Source organism: Poecilia formosa, unplaced genomic scaffold (assembly GCF_000485575.1).
Source record: "Poecilia formosa unplaced genomic scaffold, Poecilia_formosa-5.1.2 Scaffold14, whole genome shotgun sequence".
In the NCBI taxonomy this organism is placed as follows: Eukaryota; Metazoa; Chordata; class Actinopteri; order Cyprinodontiformes; family Poeciliidae; genus Poecilia; species Poecilia formosa.
In genome coordinates, this window is record NW_006799953.1 from 1,432,251 (window position 1) to 1,454,895 (window position 22,645).

At 40.6% G+C, this 22,645-nt stretch overlaps 2 protein-coding genes across 6 annotated transcripts in view; both read right to left on the reverse strand.

Moving 5' to 3' along the window:
- Positions 1-586: 586 nt before the first annotated feature.
- Positions 587-15,449, reverse strand: esrra (estrogen-related receptor alpha). Of its 4 annotated transcripts, XR_001661371.1 has the most exons (9): positions 14,952-15,449; positions 13,066-13,163; positions 7,172-7,555; positions 6,853-6,969; positions 6,620-6,733; positions 5,702-5,869; positions 4,545-4,814; positions 3,200-3,830; positions 587-2,703 (listed from the first exon to the last, which is right to left on the reverse strand). XR_001661371.1 is itself a non-coding variant. In XM_007545872.2 (8 exons), the coding sequence occupies exons 3-8, from the start codon at positions 7,548-7,550 to the stop codon at positions 3,577-3,579; spliced, it is 1,302 nt and encodes a 433-aa protein (XP_007545934.1). In that variant the 5' UTR covers positions 7,551-7,555; positions 13,066-13,163; positions 14,952-15,449; the 3' UTR covers positions 589-3,576. The 4 variants fall into 4 exon arrangements, 3 of the variants coding, with proteins under 3 accessions (XP_007545934.1, XP_016523777.1, XP_007545935.1); XM_007545872.2 differs by having other exon boundaries at positions 589-3,830; XM_016668291.1 differs by lacking the exons at positions 13,066-13,163; positions 14,952-15,449 and adding an exon at positions 7,705-7,779 and having other exon boundaries at positions 589-3,830.
- Positions 15,450-20,918: 5,469 nt separating this feature from the next.
- Positions 20,919-22,645, reverse strand: part of kcnk4b (potassium channel, subfamily K, member 4b) — an 8,197-nt gene continuing 6,470 nt past the window's right edge. For both annotated transcript variants that reach the window (XM_007545875.2, XM_016668293.1), the window contains 2 exons: positions 22,387-22,550; positions 20,919-22,058 (listed from right to left, as the gene is read on the reverse strand). In XM_007545875.2, the coding sequence (XP_007545937.1) occupies positions 21,465-22,058; positions 22,387-22,550 (758 nt within the window). In that variant the 3' untranslated portion in view covers positions 20,919-21,464. The remainder of the gene's footprint in view (positions 22,059-22,386; positions 22,551-22,645) is intronic.

Genomic DNA, 22,645 nt, shown 5'->3' on the forward strand with positions numbered 1-22,645 from the left:
AGAAAGCGTTATGACAGAAAGCATGCTAGAGGCTGGAGCAGAGGTTCACCTTCCCAGCATTCAGCCTGAGCGACAGTGGAACAGTAAGTGGCTCAAAGTTCAAACCTAAATCCAATTGAGAGTCTGTGGGGAGACTTGAAGGTCAAAACACTCTGCATCCAATCTGGTCGAGGTTTTGCCGTTTTGCAAAGATTATCAACTACGTCAAAACGTGAAAAAGTTCAAAGGGTCCGACTGCATAAGTCACTGTAGGACTCCTTTTTCAGCTCTTCTCAAAATACAAGCCACAGCACACAGATTAATTATGCTAAGCTAACAAAAAGGAAACATTTAGTACCTGAGGAACAGGGTTCCACCACTATCACAGGACCTAGACAGGTCTGCTTATAGGTGGGAGGAAAAACAGATGGATGCCAACCAAAGCCAAATTGATTTAAATGAATGGGCTGATTTACTTTAAAAGGATTAGCTGCTCGCTAGCTGCGTGAGCAGTCAGGGCGTCCGCTGTCGACGTCTGCGTGGGAATGGTAAAAAACACGACACACATAGATAACACATCCACAGAGATATGAGTCCAATGGTGTGTGGTGGTGGTGTGTCCATTTATTACACAACACAAAGCACCTACAATAATCCACTCCCTGCTGCGCCAGACAGTGGAAGATCTTTTTCTTTTTTTTTTTCTTCTTTTTTTTTCACAGTGAGTTTAATGTGAACATGTTTAGACAAGGACATCAAACTGTTTACCTAACAAAAAAACAAAAAAAAAATGCCTACACACAGAAATTTACAGCCGGTATCACACACAAAATTAAAGCAGTGTCAACAAACGACAGTAAATTGAGTAAAAAATAGAATTTAATCATTTAAATACTCTTTCAAAATACAAACATTGATTTGAATTTTCTAAATAAGATAACATTTACTTGTTTTTCTTTTTTATTCATTTAATAATTATAACTGGCAATGTTAAATGTACACGATGGCTATACAAGGAAATGTGAGGTTTGGTAATTTGTTGTATTGCTCATTTATATTAATGTGCACATTAGTAATAGAACCTATAAATGACAGTATAATTTGAACAGCGACACCACAAGCGATCAATCTGAAGCCCCTCTGCCCCCTGAAACCCACTGTACCGAAAACACACAGAGATAAACAGAACAACTCCATCTTTGCAGTAAAGAACTGCGTGGTAACAAAGAAATCAGAGATAAAATAAAAAATAAAAAAACAACAGCTAATCTGGGTCACATTCTGCCAGATATCTGATGTTGCTAGTGTAATTTTGCAGCTGCACCAACTGTTCAAGCACGATTACCGAGTCGGATGCGTCTTAAAAACCAAAAATGAAACAAACTCGGGCTCAGCGAATTCGTCTAAATCCAATATGCAAGTTGATCGTTTTCTCCACAGTTAGTTGGCCATGTGGCTGATGCTGCCTCCTGAGGTAGCCTTCTGTAGCCTTACTAAGCCACTGCATTTATAGTGCCATTTGAAATTGATCCCTAAACTAACAACCCCCACCCACCCCAAATAAAACAAAATAAAAAACATTGATTACAGCCCGCATGAAAAGCTTAATTTCAAACCCACAACAGAGTCACAATGCAAGTACCCTTATATCCTAAGAGGGAAACTATATGAAAACGAAGTTTTAAGTTTTTACAAACATCAGCACACAGTAAGCTGCACAAATATTGTAATGGGGGAGAGAATTAGTATTACATCCGCTGGCTTTCTTTTTTATTAGCTTCCACTACAAATTGCATGTTTGTTTAAATGGAACTGTACATAGCTAGGAGTATTGACCGTTTTGGTCTCTAGTTATAGGGATCTGGTTATCTTTCTTTTTTTTCTTCTTCAGATTTCTTTTTTTGCTTACCTAAATGATCATTTACACTGTGACTATACAAATAATTCTAATAAAGAGTAGGACCTTCGACACGTTAACCAGACAAGGTTTCAACATCTGAAAGAAAGATGTTGCATAAGCTGAACGTCTTGTAGCCCTGAGCACCGATCCAGGGCGCGGGTTCAAGTTCACCATGTGCATCCACAGGAAGAGGAGGAAGAGGAGGAGGAGGACGAAGGATCTCAAACCGAAACCGTTCGAGATCTTTTATGCAATGTTCGTCGTCACTGCAGAAAAAAAAAAAAAAATGCGGCGAAATCTCACCGCGCACATTAGCAGTCACGTAGGTTAGTGTTATACATCGCAGCCCAAGTATGAAAGACGTGTTTTTCCTTCATTTCTTTTTCTTTTTTTTTTAGACACACAGCTGCAGAGGTCAAAGTGTGGCTGTAGTGGAGGATGAAGGTGAGAGGGCACGATGGAGGGCGTTATAAAAAAAACAAGCAAAATGAGGCGGATCCACTGCTGATCCAGCCGCTATCGCTGCCACCAAAACTTTAATGTCAAAAATAAAATGAAATAAATAAAGTTGTGTTCTTCCCTGATCTAATTTGTTTTCCGCAGCACGCGACCACAGACGCGCGTGCTGCTGGAAGCCAGGTTTTTGCTGCTAGGACAGAATTTTATGGATATGCGCGATCCTCCGACGTACCGCCAAACGTTTAGAATCCATCCGGAACTTCTCAGTGGCTTAATGTTAAATATCCCTCTTATTTTAAAAAAAAAAAAAAAAAAAAAAAAAAAGTTGTAGTCTTTCCTGTTTTCCACACATACATCCTGTATTCCTAGAATACAAGAGAGTAGAATTAAAAAATAATAATAATAAGCACTTAGGGTCCAAAGTATGCAGAACAACTGATACAAATACTAACAAGCATCTTGTTTTTGTGTTTTGAAAGTCATGGATGATATTGCTTTTAAGATATTGCAAGTAGGGGGTGCTGCGGTGGCGCAGGGGTAGAGCACAACCCACGTCAGGAGGCCTCAGTCCACGTCACGGCCGATTCCTGCGTGTCTTCCCCCTCTCTCAATACCCATTTTCCTGTCTGATCGCTCTCAAATAAAGACCACCAGAGCCAATAAAACCTTTAAAAAAGAAAAAGAAAAAAAAGAAATATTGCAAGTAACTCCTATGGGTTTGCCTACAGCTCCTGCTCCCCCCACCCCCACCTCAATGGACCCTCAAGCCTTACACGAGATGTCTCAATATGGCTTTTATGTGCAGATGTAGCATAATGTTAAAAAGTTCAAAAGCTACACAGATTGCAGTCTGTCGTGTACCTAAAAGTGAAGTGGTGAAGCATTCGTAGCTTGATGCCATAAAAAAAAACAAAAAGCATTCCATGATGTAGTTCAAATATTACGCTGTCACACTTGCAGTTTGTTTTTTTTTTTGTTTGTTTTTTTAAACTGGAGCTTGGCAGGTACCGCGTGGTGTAAAAAGCAAAATCCCTCTAAAAAAAAGTGAATACAGTTTATTTTCTTATAGTTTCCTTAAAATGAGAAGCATAAATTCCTCAATAGTTCTCTAATATAAACTTTCCTTTTTGTTCTTTTTTCTTTAAAAAAAAAAGCCACTTGTCCAGTCTTGTAGACCAGCTCTGTTGTTGGTTGTTTTTCTTTTTTTTTTTCCTCCTTTCTTTTTTGCGCTCCACACTCTAAGGAGAGTCCATCATGGCTTCCAGCATCTCCAGAAATAGTTTGTGCATGGGAACACCGCCACGGGTCTTGATGCTGTAGAAGGTGGTGAGCGCGCGGCCGGCAGTCTGTCGGAGGAGCGGCAATGTTAAAAGGAGGCGTCCCGCCCGCTGGGGGTCGTCCGGGCGCCGCTGACACTCCAGCTCCAGCAGGGCCTGGTGGAGGAGGTCCCGGAGCTTCTGCACGGCCTCCATGTCCTCGATGTAAACAGAGTCTGACAGAAACAACGAAGATTAGTTTAGCTTTTCGTTCCAGTTGAATCGTTTTGTGTCGAATCAAACATCGCCGAGTCTTTAAATCTGCATTTTTAAGCAGCAGCTCCGACTGCAGACTTTCCTACAACTTCTCCCTACCGTTGCTACATTGTCCTTGGATGTTTCCCCCCCTTCTCTCTAAAGTATAAATAGCATTGAATGTGTGCTGCGTAATTCATTCAGCCGGTGTTGCCAGAGCACACCTGCAGCTGCTAGGAAGCTCTTCCTGTTAGCTGCATAATCATTCTGTAAAACTCAGCGAATGGTGAAGAACATGACCGTTTGAAATTTGGTTTTCTTTCTAAACGATTATCATCAACTAACACTTGTTTTGTAGGTGCAATGCAAACAATTTGTTGCAGAAGAAACTGCATCAGTGTGGATGAGATATGACAATCACTTCTAGTAGTTTATCTTATGTTAACCCTCAGCCGTAGCATAAAAGGACATTGCTGAATCAGCTGTTTTTGAAACGCCGATAACAGCCACCTGTTTTATTGCTCTACATTAGTTCACCTTAATGAAACACCTAATGCACTTTTATAGTTTATTATGCACATGTTAGCCATTCAGTCAATCTGTGAGAAGATTTAAAAGTAAATAAGCAGAGAGGTGTTAATCAACAGATCACGAGGCTGAATGAGGTCAGTGCATCAAAATTCAAGTGCAAGTACCCGAGTTTGTGAGAGCGATGGCTTTTAGCATGACGAACTCCTCTCGGTCCACATTCAGCGCACGGAAACGGCGTGCGAGCTGGCTGATGGCCGCGTTGAGCTCCGTCAGTCCGGCGACCCGCGACATTTCCTCATCGAGGACAAAGTCCTCTGCGAAGACCACCTCGTCCTCGCAGCCGATGGAGCGGTACGCTACGCCCAGGACCAGCACCTCCAGCCACACCGACTGCAGCACGGACATCTGGTCTGCTAGAGACAGAGACAGGAAGCCTGGAGACAGAGAAAGGAAGAGACAAGGTTTGTATGAGAAGAACTTGGTAGGTACATACATTATTGGTGTAGAGAGCTGCTCATCCGACATGACCAACAAATAACATCTTAACAAATGACTGCCTGATTGGTTTAGCTCAAACCGTTCTATTGCAGCAAAAAAAAAACAGTTTAATTGTAACTTAAAAACCCATATGAGGTGTGAATACTTTTGGAGGTCACTATGAATTATTGGTATGCTAGTGTTGCTTAACTGGAGGGAAAAGAAGAGGAAAAACAATAAAAGTAAGTGCTTATGTAAAGTTTGTCATAGGAACATCCTACTGGGCCAAATATACCATATGAACCTCTGAGTGATTAAAAAGATTCTTATTCAGAAGTAACTTTTTCAATAAGAAAACAAAAAGCAGGAAATCAAAAGATTTGTACTCATTGATGCCTCCAGAATCTCATTTCATCCATGTTTCCGAGATAATAATACAAAACGCACACTGCAGATGCTGCTGTGAGTGATGAAGTAATGCCCTCTTGGCAGAGTTGTGCTGAAATGGCTTTCTGAAGGTAGCACAAGTTCAGTTGGTGGAGGAAAAGAAAAATCTGTATTTGTAAATCCACACTTGCAGGTAATAAAAATAACCACGTAATCCTTTTAAATGACAAGGAATTGTTTCAGGTCTCGCGCTGCGGCAGAGGAGCCGCTGTTGCTGCTCAAAGGTGAGCCACAGTCATAACACCATAAACACCTCCTTTAATGGATACTGAAGCCACATGACCCAATCACCTCACAATACCTTGTTACTATACGGCGGGAGCAGATCTTCTTAATCTCCTACATTGCTACTATGCTACAGATGCCTTTCGCTCCACTTCTTTTCTCCGCCTCTTACCAGGAATGTGTTTGGCCCAGCCGATGATCACAACCAGCTCGCGGTCGGCGAGGTCACAGAGGGTGGTGAGGGTCCGCTGGGCCGTGTCAGGCTGCAGAGGGTCCGGCATGGCAAATAACTTTTCGGGCTCTGCCACTAGGAGGTGGGACACGATGATGTTGGAGGAACCTGCATGAAAACACAAAGCAAACGGTTAATTAACCTGTTAGACCTCGTAAGCTGCAGAAATATAACCAATTTATACCCAGATCTGTTCCTCTAATTGTGCAGCAGCGAGATTTGTCTAACAGCAAAAGCAGAAAGGTTCGTCAAATTTTAATGAAGCTCCTATGAACTGTAGGAAGTACAATGAGGCTTTGTTAGCAGTAGGGGGCGCCGTTTTTAGTCCAAATGAATGTTTTAATCAATTCACAAACACAAAGGAAAGTAAAAGGAAAAGATTTTTGCAGTTCCACTGCAAATGCTCTACCAACATGTGCCTCTGTGTGTGGCTTCTGTTTTTTAAACAATTTAGATTTTAAACATTTTGCATTTTTTTGAGAAGCAACTGCAGCCAAGCAAGACAAAAAGGTGAAGACTGAGATTAATTATCTGAGCGAATTGTAGACCCCCTTAAATATGTTTCTTGTAATAATCTATTGGATTATGGCTAGCTTAATGTGTCATATAAACACTACTTTATGGTATTAATGAAACATACCACTTACATTACACATAGTGGTTATACATGTATGAAGTGTTTACATAAATATCAAGTTAAAAGCTTTACTCAGACTGAGCTCATTAGTATTAGTTTAAAAAAAGAAGTATCAGGTCCAAATGAAAAAGTTTTGTTCTTATTTGAACAAATAAATATGATTTTAACTCAAGAGGAGGAAAAAAACAACAATAAAAGAATAGATGGAGGATAAATTTCACCTTTTTCGCTCTCTTTCGTCAGAGATAGAGGGGCGCTCTGATATGTTGCGTTCTCCACCTCCGGACGTCTTTTGTACTTCTGCCGTCCACCTCTGACTCTGTCAAGACGAACTCCTAAAAACAGAAAGAAATACTTAAAATAGCTCAGAGCGAAGCCAATCAATCAGCAAATAAAGTACGGAGGAAAACCCCAAAAGCCGTAAACGAGTCAGCATGCCACGTCAAACGCTTACCCTCTTTCAGCATGCCTACTTTGAGGCACTTAGTAAAGCGGCACGCCTGGCAGGCTTTCCTTCGCCTTTTGGTGATTTCGCACTCATTTGAAGCAGGGCAGCTGTATTCAATGTTACCTTGACGAGAGAAAACAGAAGTTTAAAGTTAAATAGATGTCATCTTCAGCACTGATTATTTAGATCAGTATCAGCTACTAAACATGATCATCTTTCTCTCATTAAGGCATAATAAACGCATTTAAAGGCGACTGTGACACATTACTTGGTCGCTGTGTTATGCCAACATGAAATTATTCACAACACACACGTGTACACACACCTTGAATAGTTCTCTTGAAGAAGGCCTTGCAGGCCTCGCATGACGCCACGCCGTAATGATAACCCGAAGCCACGTCCCCGCACACCAGACACAGCCTCTTGGGCAGCGTGCTCAGGGCGTACTTGCAGCGCCCCGCTCCGTTTCCGGTGGAGCCCTCCTCCGCCCCGTCGCCGGGCTCGTCTTTAAAATGGCAGCGCAGGGCCGGCGTGTAGAGCGGCGGTGAGTAGCGCTTGGCGCCGTCTCCTCTGGTACCCCCGCCGCCGCTCTGAGACGAGTCCGAGGAGACCCCGCCGGGGCTGGTCCGGCCTCCGCCGCCTCCCTCCGGGCTGCTCGGCTCCGCCTTTATGTAGACCTCAGAGCGGCGCTCCCGGGAAGACATGATGCCTGACGGCGCAAAAACAGAGAAAGGTCAAAGTAAATACAGGCGCAGAGAACGGACCGCACATTAAACCACATTAAAGAGCGTTAAAGCTGACTGGACTGAAGTAGGAGGTTTCACTTTTACCAGAAACAGTTTTCAGCTATTTAAATACCTAACAGATGAGCTCCAGGTGTGGACGCAATTTAAACAAACAACCATCGCTTGCTGTGGTTTAAACTCCTCGTTGCCAGAGAAACCAAGTTCTAGGCCCGTCACGATAAACTGTCCCAGAAATGATTGCGATAAACAATAACATTGTTGTTTTGAGACCGTTTTCCAATAATACATAGAGAAACTTCGTCCTCTCAAAGACTGAGAAGCTTTACTTTTGTAAAGAACACTTCACACTAGAACTGGAAGATATTTAGTAGCCGAAAGAAACAAAAACAAAGATAATAAATGTTTAGGTAACCTTACATGAATTACATTATTTTGTTAGTTTAATACAAGGTCATACATATTCACTCAATAACCTGTAGTGCATTTTTTTCTTTTTCACTAATGTACCGCTGCTATGTTCTTGTACTGTGATGTGTAGTAAATAAATGAATTAAAATATATTATTTTGTTAAATAAAGGCTCATGTCATTCACTTTTTATTTTTGTGTACATACTGTGAAACCAGTAGGGTTGGGAAATCTGGATTAAGAAAAATTAAAATCTTTGAATTTTTAACACCAAATTCAATTTCTGATTAAAAAAAACACTTTCCCTCCTGTTCCATAAACATAAAGGAACAAATGACAGAAAATATCTGTGCGTTCTTATCAAAAAAGATGACAGATCTTGGCTCTGAACCCTGGAAATCCAAGGAGTGAATTAGTGGGAATAAAAATGCAGATTTTTCCTCCAAGATTCTCAAGCTGGGCTGTGCCTAATGTGTTTTTTTTTTATCTTAAGAATTATAATCAAAGCCATTTAACATTTTGAAATGTTCTTCTAGAGCGTCATCTTATAACATGAGAATGTTGACACTGAAAAACTCAATTATTAATACAACTGTTAAATACAGTGGGGTTTTTTGTTGTTGTTTATTTTTACTTCTAACGTAAAAGCAATGCCATATCCAAAATCAAATAAACCACAGCAAACACCCACACACAAAAAAATACATGTTCTCCTTGCTGAGAAAGCTAAATAAACTGGTTGAAAACTTAATCTCAGCTACAGAGCTCCGTCGATTACAGCCAACCTCAACTCCATGTAGTCGAGCGTTTACATCAGCCGGGTTTAAGGTTTGAACTCGTATCACAGAAGCGGTGTGAGTTGACTGTAAACACCGTCATGGTAAAGAACAGGACAGCAGGGAAAAAAGAAAAAAAAACTCTCGACACAAACTGTGGTGCTCAACCTGCCTAAATCTAACATGACACCTTCTTGCTTATTATTTTCACCTGCCGATCAAAATGGAGCGTTTAACACTTTTGAGATGAAACTCTAGAGTCCTCGGATGATCCCCGCGGCGTGAAGTGTGTCGGCCGTGTGTCTCTAGTCGTTAAAACGGCCAAGGTGACAGAATGAAGGTCACTGTGCTCATAAACACTGGCCACTCCTCCTTCAGATCCAGAGATATGACTTATGTTGGAGTAATGCGGTAAGGGTACTGCAGTAACCTGCGAGTGGGACCAAGGCTGTGTGCACACCCCAAATTTAAAACAGGAAATTAAGAGGAAAGACAACGAAGCACACCTCTAAGTATCCAAAAAGTCAAAAGCTTTACACAGCCTTGTTTAATTTTTAACCAATTAATTCAAAATGGTGACCAAATCTGTGCTATGGAGGATCTAAGATGGCGCATAAAATCCAGATATTTTTGCCAAATAAAAGCACAACGTGAAGAACTTGTGCTTTTAAAATGTAATTCAGCTTCCAGTAACTTAGTCCTGAAGTCTTTTCCAAATAAGCCTAAAAGAAGTCCAATCTCTTTGAAATAGACATTTTAAATATATATGAAAACAAAAACACAAGCCAGGTTAAACACACACGCACTAATTCATCGGATTAAAATCTGTACCTTTCTGCCTCGAGGTTTCAGATCATCACCGATGATGACTGGCGGGGCTCTTGTTTCCAACGCATGGGTTGAGCGCGATGGCATCTATGCAGCCTAAATAACTTCAATCCAGTCAAGACTTGAATGCGACTTCTGAGCCTGGCCTGTGTGTTTACAGTGGCGGTCAACTTCAGCAATCTCTCTCTCTCTCTCTCTCTCTCCCCCCCAACCATCAGTTATTTCCAGATAAGCACATTTCAGCCGACGAAATTATGAAGAGTTGCAAATCTCCAAATTCATTTAGCTGAACTCCATGCTTCAGAACATGAAGAAAAGAAAAACAAAACAACAGTTTGGGTAGAAAACCACAATGATAAAATCTAAACTAAACTAAAATAATAATGGGTTCATAGATAAGTCTAGTTTGTAATCGCATTGCATTAAGCCCTTTACTCTGTTATCATGTTTAAACTGCCCCCAACTGCTTGCAAAAGACGTCCATCATGCACCAGCATCTACTGACAACATTTAGAGCCTGATATGACTCACATCTCTCCATGCATTTATTTAGCGTGACCCCGGTGTTCTGCACTCCTTTGCACAAACACGGTCCTGATAACACGCTGCTGTTCCTAATCTGCTGAATACTTTTTTCATTTATTCCCCAGGCATAATCTGTTGTCGTGAAGGTGATCAGAGCTGTTCAATATCAGACGTGTAAACTTGAAAACTTGCTTCAAGGAAGGAAAAATTAGAGGAGCTTCCAGTGACACAAAGATATTAGGAAAACTGAGTCAATGTCTAGGCAAACTTTCATGAATACAAGGACTGAATAATATAACAGAGGATTCCAGTTGGTGCTAAAACATTCATCTCAAAGCAAGCATGCTTTGATAAAGTGGATATTACAAACACACAGGTGCTGGCACACGTTTCTTGGAGTTTGCCCTCTCAGGTTATGAGAGGACTGTTTGGCAAGCAGTAAGGGGGTCACAGCAAACCCAGCCTGTTTAAAGTTTAGCTTAGTTGGACTGAGTTATGCAGCATAGTGAATCCCTTACTTAACGCCAGCATATCTTGTGCAAAAAAAATCTAGATGATCAGCACTGAGATTAAGTAAATCAATTCATCAACCATGTGCACTGCTGGCCACCTCGACATATGCTTTGGCAGAAAACATTGAAGAAAATTAAATGCATGCAGGCCATTATAGCTACATTAACTAAAACACAATTAAACTCGTGTCAAGTTAAACACGGATATAAATGATGTCTTATTAACTTCACCCAACATAGAAAACGTGTGTTGCGGCGATGTAAACCCCTGCCAGCACTTTAAGTGTAGCGCTAGCATTAGCTAGCGTCAACATTAGGATGACAGCTGTAGGTTAGCTAACCTTAGCTAACTAAGCTGGCTAGCTGGTGTTAATCCTGACTGGCCGGCTTGCTTCTCTCCCACTGCGCTTTATTTTTGTCACTCTGCCCGGGACAAGTCGGCGTCTTACCGTACAGCCGCGACAACTACAGTGCTAAAAGGTTAGCTCTGTCCACGGTGTGGTCTCATGGCACAGGTTGGACAGGAGAATCTGAGAGCAGACTGCCAAGCCTCTGCTAGCTTGTGTCGGCTGCGTGTTCACATGGGCCGGGCCACATCGGCTTTCTGTAACAGCTGCTGTGATCAGGATGGATCTGCTGGGGCTAAACACATTAGATCCAGGAGCAGCACTGGGAGCTGACAAGAAACCGGTTGGAAGTTGATGTCTTTTTAAAGCAGCTAGACTCATAAAAAAAACCCCAGAGACTTGGAGTTAACTCTAGTTAAGACTGACGTTGGGACTGAAACAAAAGTTATGATATTGCAGAAATATTCTAGTTCCAGTTTATTAATTCAAGGGATGAAATAAGCAGGGCTCTGCCTTTATCTTCAGTTAAATATCATTTAGTCTTTCTTCAATCCCATGTATTAAAATCTTCCTATACGATTAAATGAAGTTACTGTGAAAAATTACATTTCTTTATCCGACTGGTGTCCCAAGTAAATATTACAAATGAGAATGTTTCTCAACAGCAATATTTGTGTTGGTGGGGTAATTAATGCTGTGTCATGCAGCTACAGTTGTAAAGTTACCTAAAAAAGTTATAAATAGTTCTTATCATCATTTATTATTATTATTATTATCATCACAATAGCACCACAACAAAGTATTGTGATAAAGTCCATTTTGCCCACCTCTACTGACAAAAATTAATATTCATTCACAAATATTCAGATTTTTTTCTCTACTTTTTAGCATTTTACTGTGTTCCCTATTTCAGCTGACTGTAGTTTTGATTTCACATGACGGATTATGATCCCTGGTCGAACCGAAATAACAAGGATGGAGTTATTAGCTGGAGTAATACCACCTTATCAACTTCTTTTAAAAAAAATCATTAAACATCCCAAAAGCTGAGATGACTTGATCCATTGTTTGTTATAACTGTATAAAGGAAGAGCTTGCCTTCATATCCAAAAAAAGTCAGGCACAAAATGACCAAAAGGACTAATTTATCAAATACAGAAAAGACTAAATGTCCAGTATTCCCGTTGCATACTAGTTTATTTCTCTTTTTCATGAATTATAAAAATAAATAGCGTAAAACCCACTGCATAATTTAACTTAGCTGAAGATTGTTTTCTGAAGATTTATATTAAATCCTAGTTCCACCAAATTTTGATCCCTTAGTTACAAAATTATAAGAGATTGTGATTATTGAGCTAAACAAAATGATTCTGAATGGCCTCCTGCTGACAGATATTAATTATTAAAGTACCATAACCACTTTTCTGTACAGTAGACTAATATTACATGATCTGAAAATATTTTAAATCTGAGGCTGTTGAAGCAGGTAAAAAAAAAAAAAGAAAGAAAAAGATTCCTTCATTTTGTACCAGGGTGAAATGACCACGATTCTATTACTTGCAAACAACTTTTTCAAACAGATATTTCATTGTGTTGTTTGTCCTTTTCGATTTGCTACTTAGACTAATCTTAGACGAAGAACCGTCCTCTCTCTCTCACAAGATCTTGATCATCACTTGACTTGTTTTTTAATCAGCAGGGTAATCAAAGACCGTTCTATACAGTTTATATCATAAACTTTGAAGCAAAAGAGTAAAAGATATTTCTACGACGTGGCTTTAAAGAGGGTGGAAGTGATGCAATATTCCACAAATTATTCAACCTGCATGCTGCTTAAAGTGTTTTTTTTATTTATTTGAAATTCAAACCCAACTTCTTCTACTCTTTATACTTTGCTCATTTCTCTTCTGTCTTCAGCCTGAGTGACTACTTTTTGAAAAAGACCCCACAATGTCAGCCGAAGGTCCATTGCAGGATCGAGGAGCGGTGACTCACGCGGACATCTATAATCTTTACTGAAGCATAGTTTTGTGGACAAATATTTAATTAACATAAGAGGTAATGTGGGGGCAGCTTACCTGTTTCGTGAACTGGAGCTTGAAACCTATATATTGCTCACTCCTGGTTGGCAGATCGCTGGCTTGTTCTTGCTGCAGGCCTGTAGTTATCAGGACATCTGCAAAGTAAGCAAATAGCTTTGAGTTTCACACAAAGCAAGAAGATAGCTACTTTTTAAAAAAAAAAAAAACAACATTAAATTAACTCTTTTTTCACAACTTACAAAAGGCTTACCAATTACACTTATGTGATATACACCAAGTTAATATTGATCACTGAAAGTTTCTAGTCACAAAATATACCAAGATTTTAAAATGTTACCCTAGTTTTAAAACTACTTAAGTTGGATTTGTCAGAGTTTTTGAGGTTTAAATCGACCGTTTACAGCTGTATAGTGTCACCCCTCCCAAACTTGTTGTGCACACTGCTGGTCAGCTGGCTGAAAAAAGCCCACCAAAACTTACCAGAAAGAGAAATTTGACTATTTGGAAATATTTTCAGTGAAATCACTGTTGCTTTTTGGCATCAAATAAATCAGCTGTACCATGTTAGTGCATGTTTGCTAGAATAACATTATAAAAAAAAAAAACATGGTATGATTATTCAAAACTGTCGTTCCGCAATAATTTTCTTATCTTAGTCCAAACCTTCTATTAATAGTCTTGGTCTCTCAATCCGAAAACTTGCGTATACTAGCAACAAAACAACTTTCTTTTCAAATATAAATACACCCAGTGTGTCTATGCAGAATCTTCTCTCTACCCTCCCCCTTGAATGCTGCATGACACACTCCAAAGGTCACAGTCACAGGAATGCTTGAAGGACAGACAGAGTAAAGCCAACACCTTGTCCCTCATTCATCTGAAGTCATGTAGGCAGAAGTTTGGTTGCAACTCTTGGTAAATCTTTACCGAAATTTAGTTTAGATAGGGCGAATTTTAGCCTGAGGGGGGAAAAAAAAGAAGAGAAAATCCATTCTTGTTCATTTTAAAAAGAAAATGATCACTTTCATAAAACAAGTAGGGAAAATATATTTAGTTTTTCACCCTGAACTAAACCAAATAGTGCTTTCGTTGATATAAGACACTTGCAAAGTGATAAATAGCGTTTTTCTTAAGTTATAGACAGCGGGGGGTTTTCCTGTCAGTGCATCATACAGACTGCACATTAAACTCCGTTTGAGGCTTTCAAACCCGGCGCTCTGTGGAGCCGGAGCGGCACCCCAGTGGTGACCTTGCCTACTGATCTTGGACCGGTGAAAGGTTAATTGCCAAAGTGGATTATGCCTTCAGATCACTGATCCCAATCTTGGTCCAGAAGGCACGGTGACTTACATAGTTCCATGCATTGCAATCGAGATGAATAACTCGATATATATATATATACACACACACACAGGGTAAGTATATACAGTTCTGGAAACTGCTGGGTGTTATGAATATTCACGATTTGTGTCATTAGTGAAGAGCTGCAGTGGAAACAGAAGGACAGAAATAACCACTGCACAAACCCAAGCCAAATCTCTGCATTCTTCGCTTGCTGTATGTGTGTGTGCTCATTCATACGATCATTTCTCACATTCGTGAAGTGTTTGATGGGAGCTAATGGGGGGGATTAACCATTAGACAGACTGACGGGACAAACGCGTGAATTAGCATAGAGGTGATCACATGAGAGGATTGTAAGACAGACAGGAAGCGCGTGCCGCAAATTATTACACAATTTGTACAACTACTTATTCAACGAGTTGTGCCCCTTAGCCCAATAACACGGTCAGGCGAACTTAGAGCTCTGCCAGGCGAGTCGTGCATGCACGTCAGGCAATCACTGAGGCATGCCCAAAAAAAAAAAACACATCAATAATGCCTCAAACCCACAGCGCTGGAAGTGTACATGGTATATTTACTGGTAGAAGGAGAAGCATCGCGTTGATCCTGTTCAGTCTCAAGTCAAGTCTTTAACGCTGGAAAGTCGGCTGGACTGCTCTGATGGCGCCCGGACTTCTTTTTTCACATCACGTCGCCTTTAAGCCGTTTCTCCGCGTAATATGGCGATAACCAACAACAACTCCACCCGGCGACCAAATAGCTCTACCCGGCTGTTCGCTCCTGGACACTGGCGTTATCAATTCCCGTTTAGGCTTCTACAACTAGGCTGTGTTTTAATATTCACGTCAAGACATGGAGGGGGAAACAAAGAACTTCCGGTAAGAATTAGTAACAATAAAACAATTGTGTTTTCCTAGCAACGTCTCTCAGAGCAGTTGACGCCTGTAGGCTACGAGTAACGTTACCAAATGTTTAGCTCTACGTCAGTATATCAGAATGTTTCCAAAAACTTAAAACTGTCTGTATCTGACTAAATAAAGCAGAAAATGTTGTTTTATTTCTCGAGCTCAGCTGCCGAACTTCCGCTTCTCCTCGCGCCAGCTTGACGAGCTGATGACGCAGCCTCTGTCTCGTGCTCCTCTCTCCTCCCTCTGCCTCGGTTTGCGTCCGCTGTTTCTCCGTTACGTCCGTCAACACCCCCACCACCGTCATCATCGGCGTTAAAATAAGGGTCTGCAACCCCAAAATAAAATAAATTCAATCAGTTCAGCTTTCACCGTGACGTTGCCCCGGTAACTAATTCGGAGTCTGTACTGCCCACTTACCAGTACTGTGGTGTCACCTCATAAAACTCTCTCTGCAGTTAGGATTACGGATTTACATATATTTTTATCTTTTGGCAGATTACGTGCATTTATGTTTTGTTTATATAATTGCTTGCAGATGTTTTCTCGGGTTGTTTTGAGTTAAAATAATAGTTTTGCAGAGAGACTGAGCTGCACCTCTTGCGGGACACCACTATGGAAAATATTGTCATGCTGCTGGTCTTATGGCAGTGACCGGGCTCAGTCCACCGTAGCACCGATTGGATAGAGTTCGGGCAAGAAAGGTTCACAAGTTCACTGAAATTGGGTTAAGCTGGGGAATACTGGGAAACACAATAGGGCTGCTCTTTTGCACTGTGATTTTGTTTTTTCTGTTCAAACTTTGTGGACATCCGCATATCAGTACAGCTGGACTCCAGGCTGACTGAAGAAGAGTAAAGTTCCCAAAAGAGGGTGTTTAACCTTCAACGGTGACTCACGTTCTTAAATTACGGCAGGAAATAAATATAATATTTTTCAAACTGGGAGTTTGGTACGTGTATACCCCTCCACTCTTGACACTCCACCATTATCTGCTTCTAAATATAGCCCGGTCCCTGTTCGCCTGTGTGGTCGGAACCGACGCGGTCACGCTCGCTTTGCCCCGACTCTCTCTCGCGCGCGCGGCGTCGGAGCTGTTGGATCTTCCATGTGGTCACATGCGCGTGGCGGGCCGGGCTCGCGACTCACTAGAGGGAAAACTCCCGGTGCTGTCAGCGCGACCTTGAACAAGGTCACTCACTCGGCACTGCAGACGCTGCAACTCTGCGGGGCTGCATCACAGCCTTCTGCTGCAGAGTCGGCATTATCCCGGACGAGAAAGCCGTCACGCTGAAGAATTCACGCCGCATCCAGTGGCGGGGGGAAAACACGCGTGTTTTAAGCAGGTTTTGTTTTTAGAATTTACTGCTTCGTGAAATGTTCTAACAAGTCAGTGCGGCGTGTATCCGATGGTGGAGAACGACTTTATGGTCTGGGCGTAAGGAACGCTTGATGGATGCCAGCTGGGGTCCCGAGGGTGCTCCTTAGTGCGGGTCATGACCTCAGACAGGTGTAGGCTCATATGGTTTATAAATACCAAGGAGCCATTGTGCCTGTAGTGCACAAGCAAGTAAGGCGCAGTATCAGTGAGTCATAGATTACACAAAACAATGTTCACCTTTACACCAAACAACCTATTTATTCAAATCATTACACTATAAAAAAATGTGGAGGGTATTAAATATAAGCTAATAGACATAAATTTTGATAATGCACAGTCTAAATGTGTAATGCTCAAAAATGGTGAAGTCAATTTGCCCTTCCATTCATATCCGTGTGTACCTTCATGTTGCCATTCGATGTGGTTCATCATATGTTTATAGCTTTGATATTTTCATATCTTGCTCTTTTTAGATGTAATCTGCTGTGTTTTCACTTCAACCATCGATGAACTTGGAAACTTGGTTATACGACTCCAAAAATTCAAATCTACCATCAGATCTGAGGTCATAATGTGTCTTGTTTCATTAGACGTTTAGCCCAAAGGACAATCAGAAATGTGTGTCATGCATATGCTTCCCATATCACATGGTATGAATGATTATGGCAAAAAATGAAGAATAATAAATGATGATAACGTTCATTTAAATTAGCTTTCAAATTTAAAGTTATGTATTTCTGTCGTAAAGTACTGTGCTACATGTGAAGATTTACGCAGGCAGAAAGGATCCACGTGTTCACTAGACAAGTAGGAAATGTCCAGATGTACAGTACAAAGCATTTCAAGGCAGCCGGCACCATTTCATATCTGAAAAAACTTACAAGTATTTTAATAAAATTACCAATTTTTTCTTGATATTTCTTTTGCCTTCTTCCCACTGATTGAAGCTCCCCTATGACACATGATGGATTATGACTTCCTGTTGAAACTAAAGTAACTAAGCACATTCCAGTTGGAGGCTGTTATTACTTAGTAGAGTCATAAAACCACAATTGTTTACAGAAAACTAAACCTAACTAAGTCTGCAGTCATCGAAGCTGGTTTTTTAAACAATTGACATACGGTTGGTACAAAATGTCCCTGTTGTCGCCTGAAAACATTTTGGTTGTTTTGTACCCAGGTATTCAGGGTATTATCAAGTCAATAACGTTAAGAACCCGTCACAAAACTTGTTATCGAGCAAGTTTCTGTGTTAGGGAGAGAATTTAAGTTTACATCCAGCTAAAACTCAAACCTAAGATTACCGTTGTGACTGAGAAGCAAATTTTAGCTATATTTGCCAAGGAAAATGTTGACAGTTCACCTTATATTTGAAAAGTTTAGCAGTACTTTAGTAAAATTGTATGCCTTCATCCAAAAGCCATTATTAATGTTTGCCTTTGATGAGCCAAATGATCTCGGTAATTAAGTTGGTTTTTAGAAATCGGTTGGTTTAACACATGATGTCTTCGCAGACGTATTGGTTCAAATCTACCAAAAAAATAAATAAACACACATTTTTAAACAAGTCTCACTGGTTAGGTTTTAACAGTGTGTTTGATCAGTACACCAGCTAAAGAAAGCTGGTCGTGACTGATGGCCAGAAATGAGAAGCCAGAGCTTCCTCACCAAGAAGGTAGTACAAGATAAACATGCTTTTTTAAAGTAAATTTAACTTACTGTATTCAGATTGTATAGGTTAATTTGTAATAATTACCCATAAGGTCAAGGTTCACCATTGTTTTTCTGAACCAATATCAGAGTACTCAAGTCACGGGAGTGCTGCGTTGGCAAAATAGCTAACTTCTTTGTGACATAGATGTCTCGTTGATTCTATATCTAGATTAGTATTGTACCATTACTAAATAAAATTTAAAAAAAAAAAGAAGAAGTCCTGACAATGGGAACCCCGGATTTATCTTATTCTGTCAAAACGGCTGCGGTTTCCATCTTGTATTGTGCGCAGCACTGTAGAGACACCATATTTGGATCTAAATTGGGTACGGATTTTCCCATTGAATTCAGGTCAGGAGTGTGCCTTGGCACTTCAGACGCTGCCCACCATTCGTCCTCTAGTGGCAGCAGATGGAGGCTGCGGTGGATGACGTTATAGCAGCTGAGAGTGTGTCCTCCAGTAAAAGGTCACCCACTGCCTTTGTACATCATCTCTGCTTCCTGAATTCCTTGGTTGCAGTCCCCAAACGTTTCCTTTTCTTTTAGCAACGTCCTTCAGAGCGGTCTCAGATTTCCAAGGGACACGTTATTATTTGGTTCTTCGCCTTTATGTTTTTATTTGGGAAACCTGAGACTGGATGGAAAGATAGGATAATTAAAAATAGCCTCATGCCGTATAATTAAGATTGATGCAAATGCACAATCAGGACGTAGATTAGAATTTCACTCCAGCGCCACAAAGGTGTTAAATGTGTTGCTGCATCTTGCCTGCCACCTGCTGGTTGCTTTAACATTAAAGTCAGCAGATTTTGTCTTTAACAAGCAATTGTGTAAGACGGTTTTTATAAGCATCTAGCTGTTTTCCTAATAGAAAATAACTAATAGATAAGAGATCTGCAGCCGCAGCAGCATTCCCCCCCGGTGCCGGTTTCAGACCGACTAAAGCTAGAGTTTCCAGCAGAGTATCACTTACGGGGATCACCTGAAAAGCATCAATGCAGGTTAAAACGGCCGAGCCGACGACTGCAGGCGTATCACACTGTACCTCCACCAGATAGAATGTCCTCTTTTGAAATTTGGCACCATATTCCTGACCCGGTCTTAAAAATCAAAATGTTTTGCAGTGTTTAAAATATTCCAACCCATTTCAGAAACCATAGAGATCATGATACAGTCTGACCAACCCTATTAAAATTGACAAAAAATATGTTTTAATTTGTAAAAACATGACATATTATCTGTTTTTCCACTGGATCACCTCCCTTTTTAATTTTATACTTTTGGTATATTTTAGTTCATTTTATTATGTATGGCATTTGGTCTTGTATTATGTTTTAAAGTGCTTTTAAAAGGCTGGACTGGATTGGAAGCTGGACAAATTCCAACATCATTTTATGGGTATTTATGATAGACAAGGACAAGGTACCATATATTTTTATAAAGTGGAAGTCCTGTAATATATGGTTGCTGAAATTACAGCTGTTATGTTTTAAGGGTATGTCTGTAACAACTTTGCACTTTTAGACACGGAATATCTACCTATTGCTAAATAACTCAGCCATGAACTTCAGTTTGTTTGCAATAGTGCTAATGCTAAAGTCAAACTTGCTAAGGTGAATTCTGAACATTTTCCTTAACCAAAGATAAAATGTGTTGTTCAGTGGCAACGACTGTCTCAAGGTTAAGAAACTTAATTTGCTAGCGAGCCTGACTTTAGGAAAGCTTCTGTAAACAGTCATTTCAGGTCTCCCTGGAAGTTAAGCAGGATTTTATAATATAACTCGGTTATTGATTTTGGTTGGTTTGAGTACATCAAATTGCATGTATCACATTTGAGAGTAATTAATTATAGACTCAAATTTTAAATTTAATAAACAGATCCGCTCTGTTTGTCAAAAAAGGAATTTTTCTTAAAGTTCTGACAAACACTCAGTTTTGTTGAGGCATGTCTTCGTGAAAACAATAGGCGCCTTACACTCAACATGTCTCGACAACTGCAATCAACTTTATGCTGGTGTCAGTCAACAACCTTTTTCACGTATTTGGCTTGTTTAAAAATCATCCTGACTGTCTTTTAATTTGAACTCAGACTAGAGCACATCTCATTTGGTAGAACCTTAGCGGAGATGAGGGTTTTCCTGTTGTGTTCTCTCAATCTTTGGATTACGTTGCCTTTTAAATATTCAACAGACATTTTTTCCTCCTATTTTTTTAAGTCTCCTTTAAAGCCATTGTTTGTTGAGTCGACATGCTCTTTTTAGTCAGAATCAAATTTATTGGCCAACAAACAACGAATTGCACCTCGATATTAATGCTCTCACAGCGTCCAGTCAGAAGACCAGTCTAGGCACCACTGGAGATAAGCACCAGCAAGTGTAAACAATGGATAGATGACAAAAAATGTAAAGGTGTATCAATTCTTATGCAAGGCTCTGTTCTTTAGGAAAAAAATGCCATTGTTTTTTTGTTTTTTTTATCAAGCAGCATGTTTTTGGTGGAATCTAAGAAATAGAACAGTATTTAACAACAACAACAACAACAATTTGTTTTTGAAAAGTTATTTAATGCACTTATGCAGAATAGTAGCACTGATGAATCTGACCATCAAAAATGCAAATGGATGGCTATGCATATTATTTTTACAAACTCGTTAGGTAGCAAAAAGTAAACCTGTTTGATTGTTGGCAGGATTCAAGGACAATGGACTCGGGTAACAGCAACATTTCTCTAAATTGAGTTTCACACTGATGTAGCAAGTTTCTGACAACACAAATCCGGTTGCAGTACCCGGATTATTTAAAAAAAGTGGTTCATTTTGACACAGTGGTGATCAGTGCAATACCGTTTTAGGCCAGTAGAGAGCAGTAGCTCCTCACAAAGTCGTCAAGCCTATGGCATCTTAATCTTTTCATTTGCTGCATATGCACTCACATGCAAAGAGAAAAGTTATATGGCAAACCACACAAAGGTTTATAAGGCATCAGCATTGTGTCTTTGTTTTAACTGACAGTATATAGGCAGCATTTACACAGAAAGGAACTGCTTGACTGAGACTTCCTCCGTCAGCAGGGTCTCATAAGGTGTTAGTACTCTCAGTCCAGGGGCTTTTTTGGAAGATCTGGGACAGGTGTTGTGTTTCCATTGGGTTGCCTTTTGTTATTGTGGGAGTAGTTGGTTTTAGAGCTTCTCCTATTAGTTGGCCGCCTGTGGCGTCTCCTCTTTGCCTGACGAGAATTGGGTTGTTTTGATTCTTGTACTGGTTCTAGTTGCACTTTGCCACTCTGGGCATCCGAGGACTCGTCAATGAAGGCAAGGTTCTCTGCCAAGTAGTCCAGAGGCTGCGGCTGGACAGGGTCCGGAGGAGCCTCCGTCCCTGGAACCCGGTCGGTCTGCGTGGCCTGAGAGTCTGTTTCTGATTCTGATCCGGATTCTGATTCAGAAGAAGAATAGGAAGAAGAGTAAGATCCAGATTCGTTCTGACTCTGGTTTTGCTCTTGTTTTTCTCCTGGGGCCCCGTTGGCCGAGTGGCTGTGACCGTGACTGTGACTGTGACCATGGCTGCGATGGCGGTGCTTTCGTCGGCGACGCTTGAAAGGGTCCTCTAAATTTCCTGGAATACGAAAGTCCACGGACATGTTCTGGATGTTCTGGGTCCAGTCTGTGGCATGGGCTCTCAGTTCCTCCATCTGAAATAGAAACAAAAACTTTAAGATCTGTATGGAATGTCTCAACATTTTTAAACTCTACTTTTGAAATAAAATATCCCTTATGTTTTAGTTATTTCATGCTTTACATGCAGAACAGTCTCTTCAAAGCCAAAACACTCTTATAATGTTATTGGTAATGGTAACTCAAGACACTGGAGCTGATGTAGCTCATGGTAGTCCATACAGTAGATGGAAAGAGACCCAAGAAACACTTGAAACCATTGACCATCATCTACCATAGTACCTTCCCTCGTTAAAACAAAGGATGATGTGCAGACAGCAGGAAAAATACAGAGAAAGGAAGTACCTCAGCCCTGGTCTTCTTTGATAGAACCCGGAGCCAGTTACCGATCATTGTCAGGACGGAAGCAAAGTATGCAAGACCCAGGAGGATCCAGAACCACACCAAAGGCTTGTACCAGTACTCTGGCAAAAGGTTCTCTCCTATGCGGGTCATAAATTCACCTTCCCCTTTGATACAAATACAAAGTATGCAAGGGAAAATGTTAACGGAATCCATCCATCCATCCATCCATCCATCCATCCATCCATCCATCCATCCATCC

What these genes read in the sequence shown, in the direction of transcription:
- esrra (XM_007545872.2), bottom strand. Translation starts at nt 7,550, where the DNA reads ATGTCTTCCCGGGAGCGCCGCTCTGAGGTCTACATAAAGGCGGAGCCG. An exon ending in CTGGGCCAAACACATTCCTG is followed by an intron (nt 4,815 to 5,701) that starts GTAAGAGGCGGA and finishes CTCTGTCTCCAG; the next exon opens with GCTTCCTGTCTCTGTCTCTA. An exon ending in CATCGCTCTCACAAACTCGG is followed by an intron (nt 3,831 to 4,544) that starts GTACTTGCACTT and finishes TGTTTCTGTCAG; the next exon opens with ACTCTGTTTACATCGAGGAC.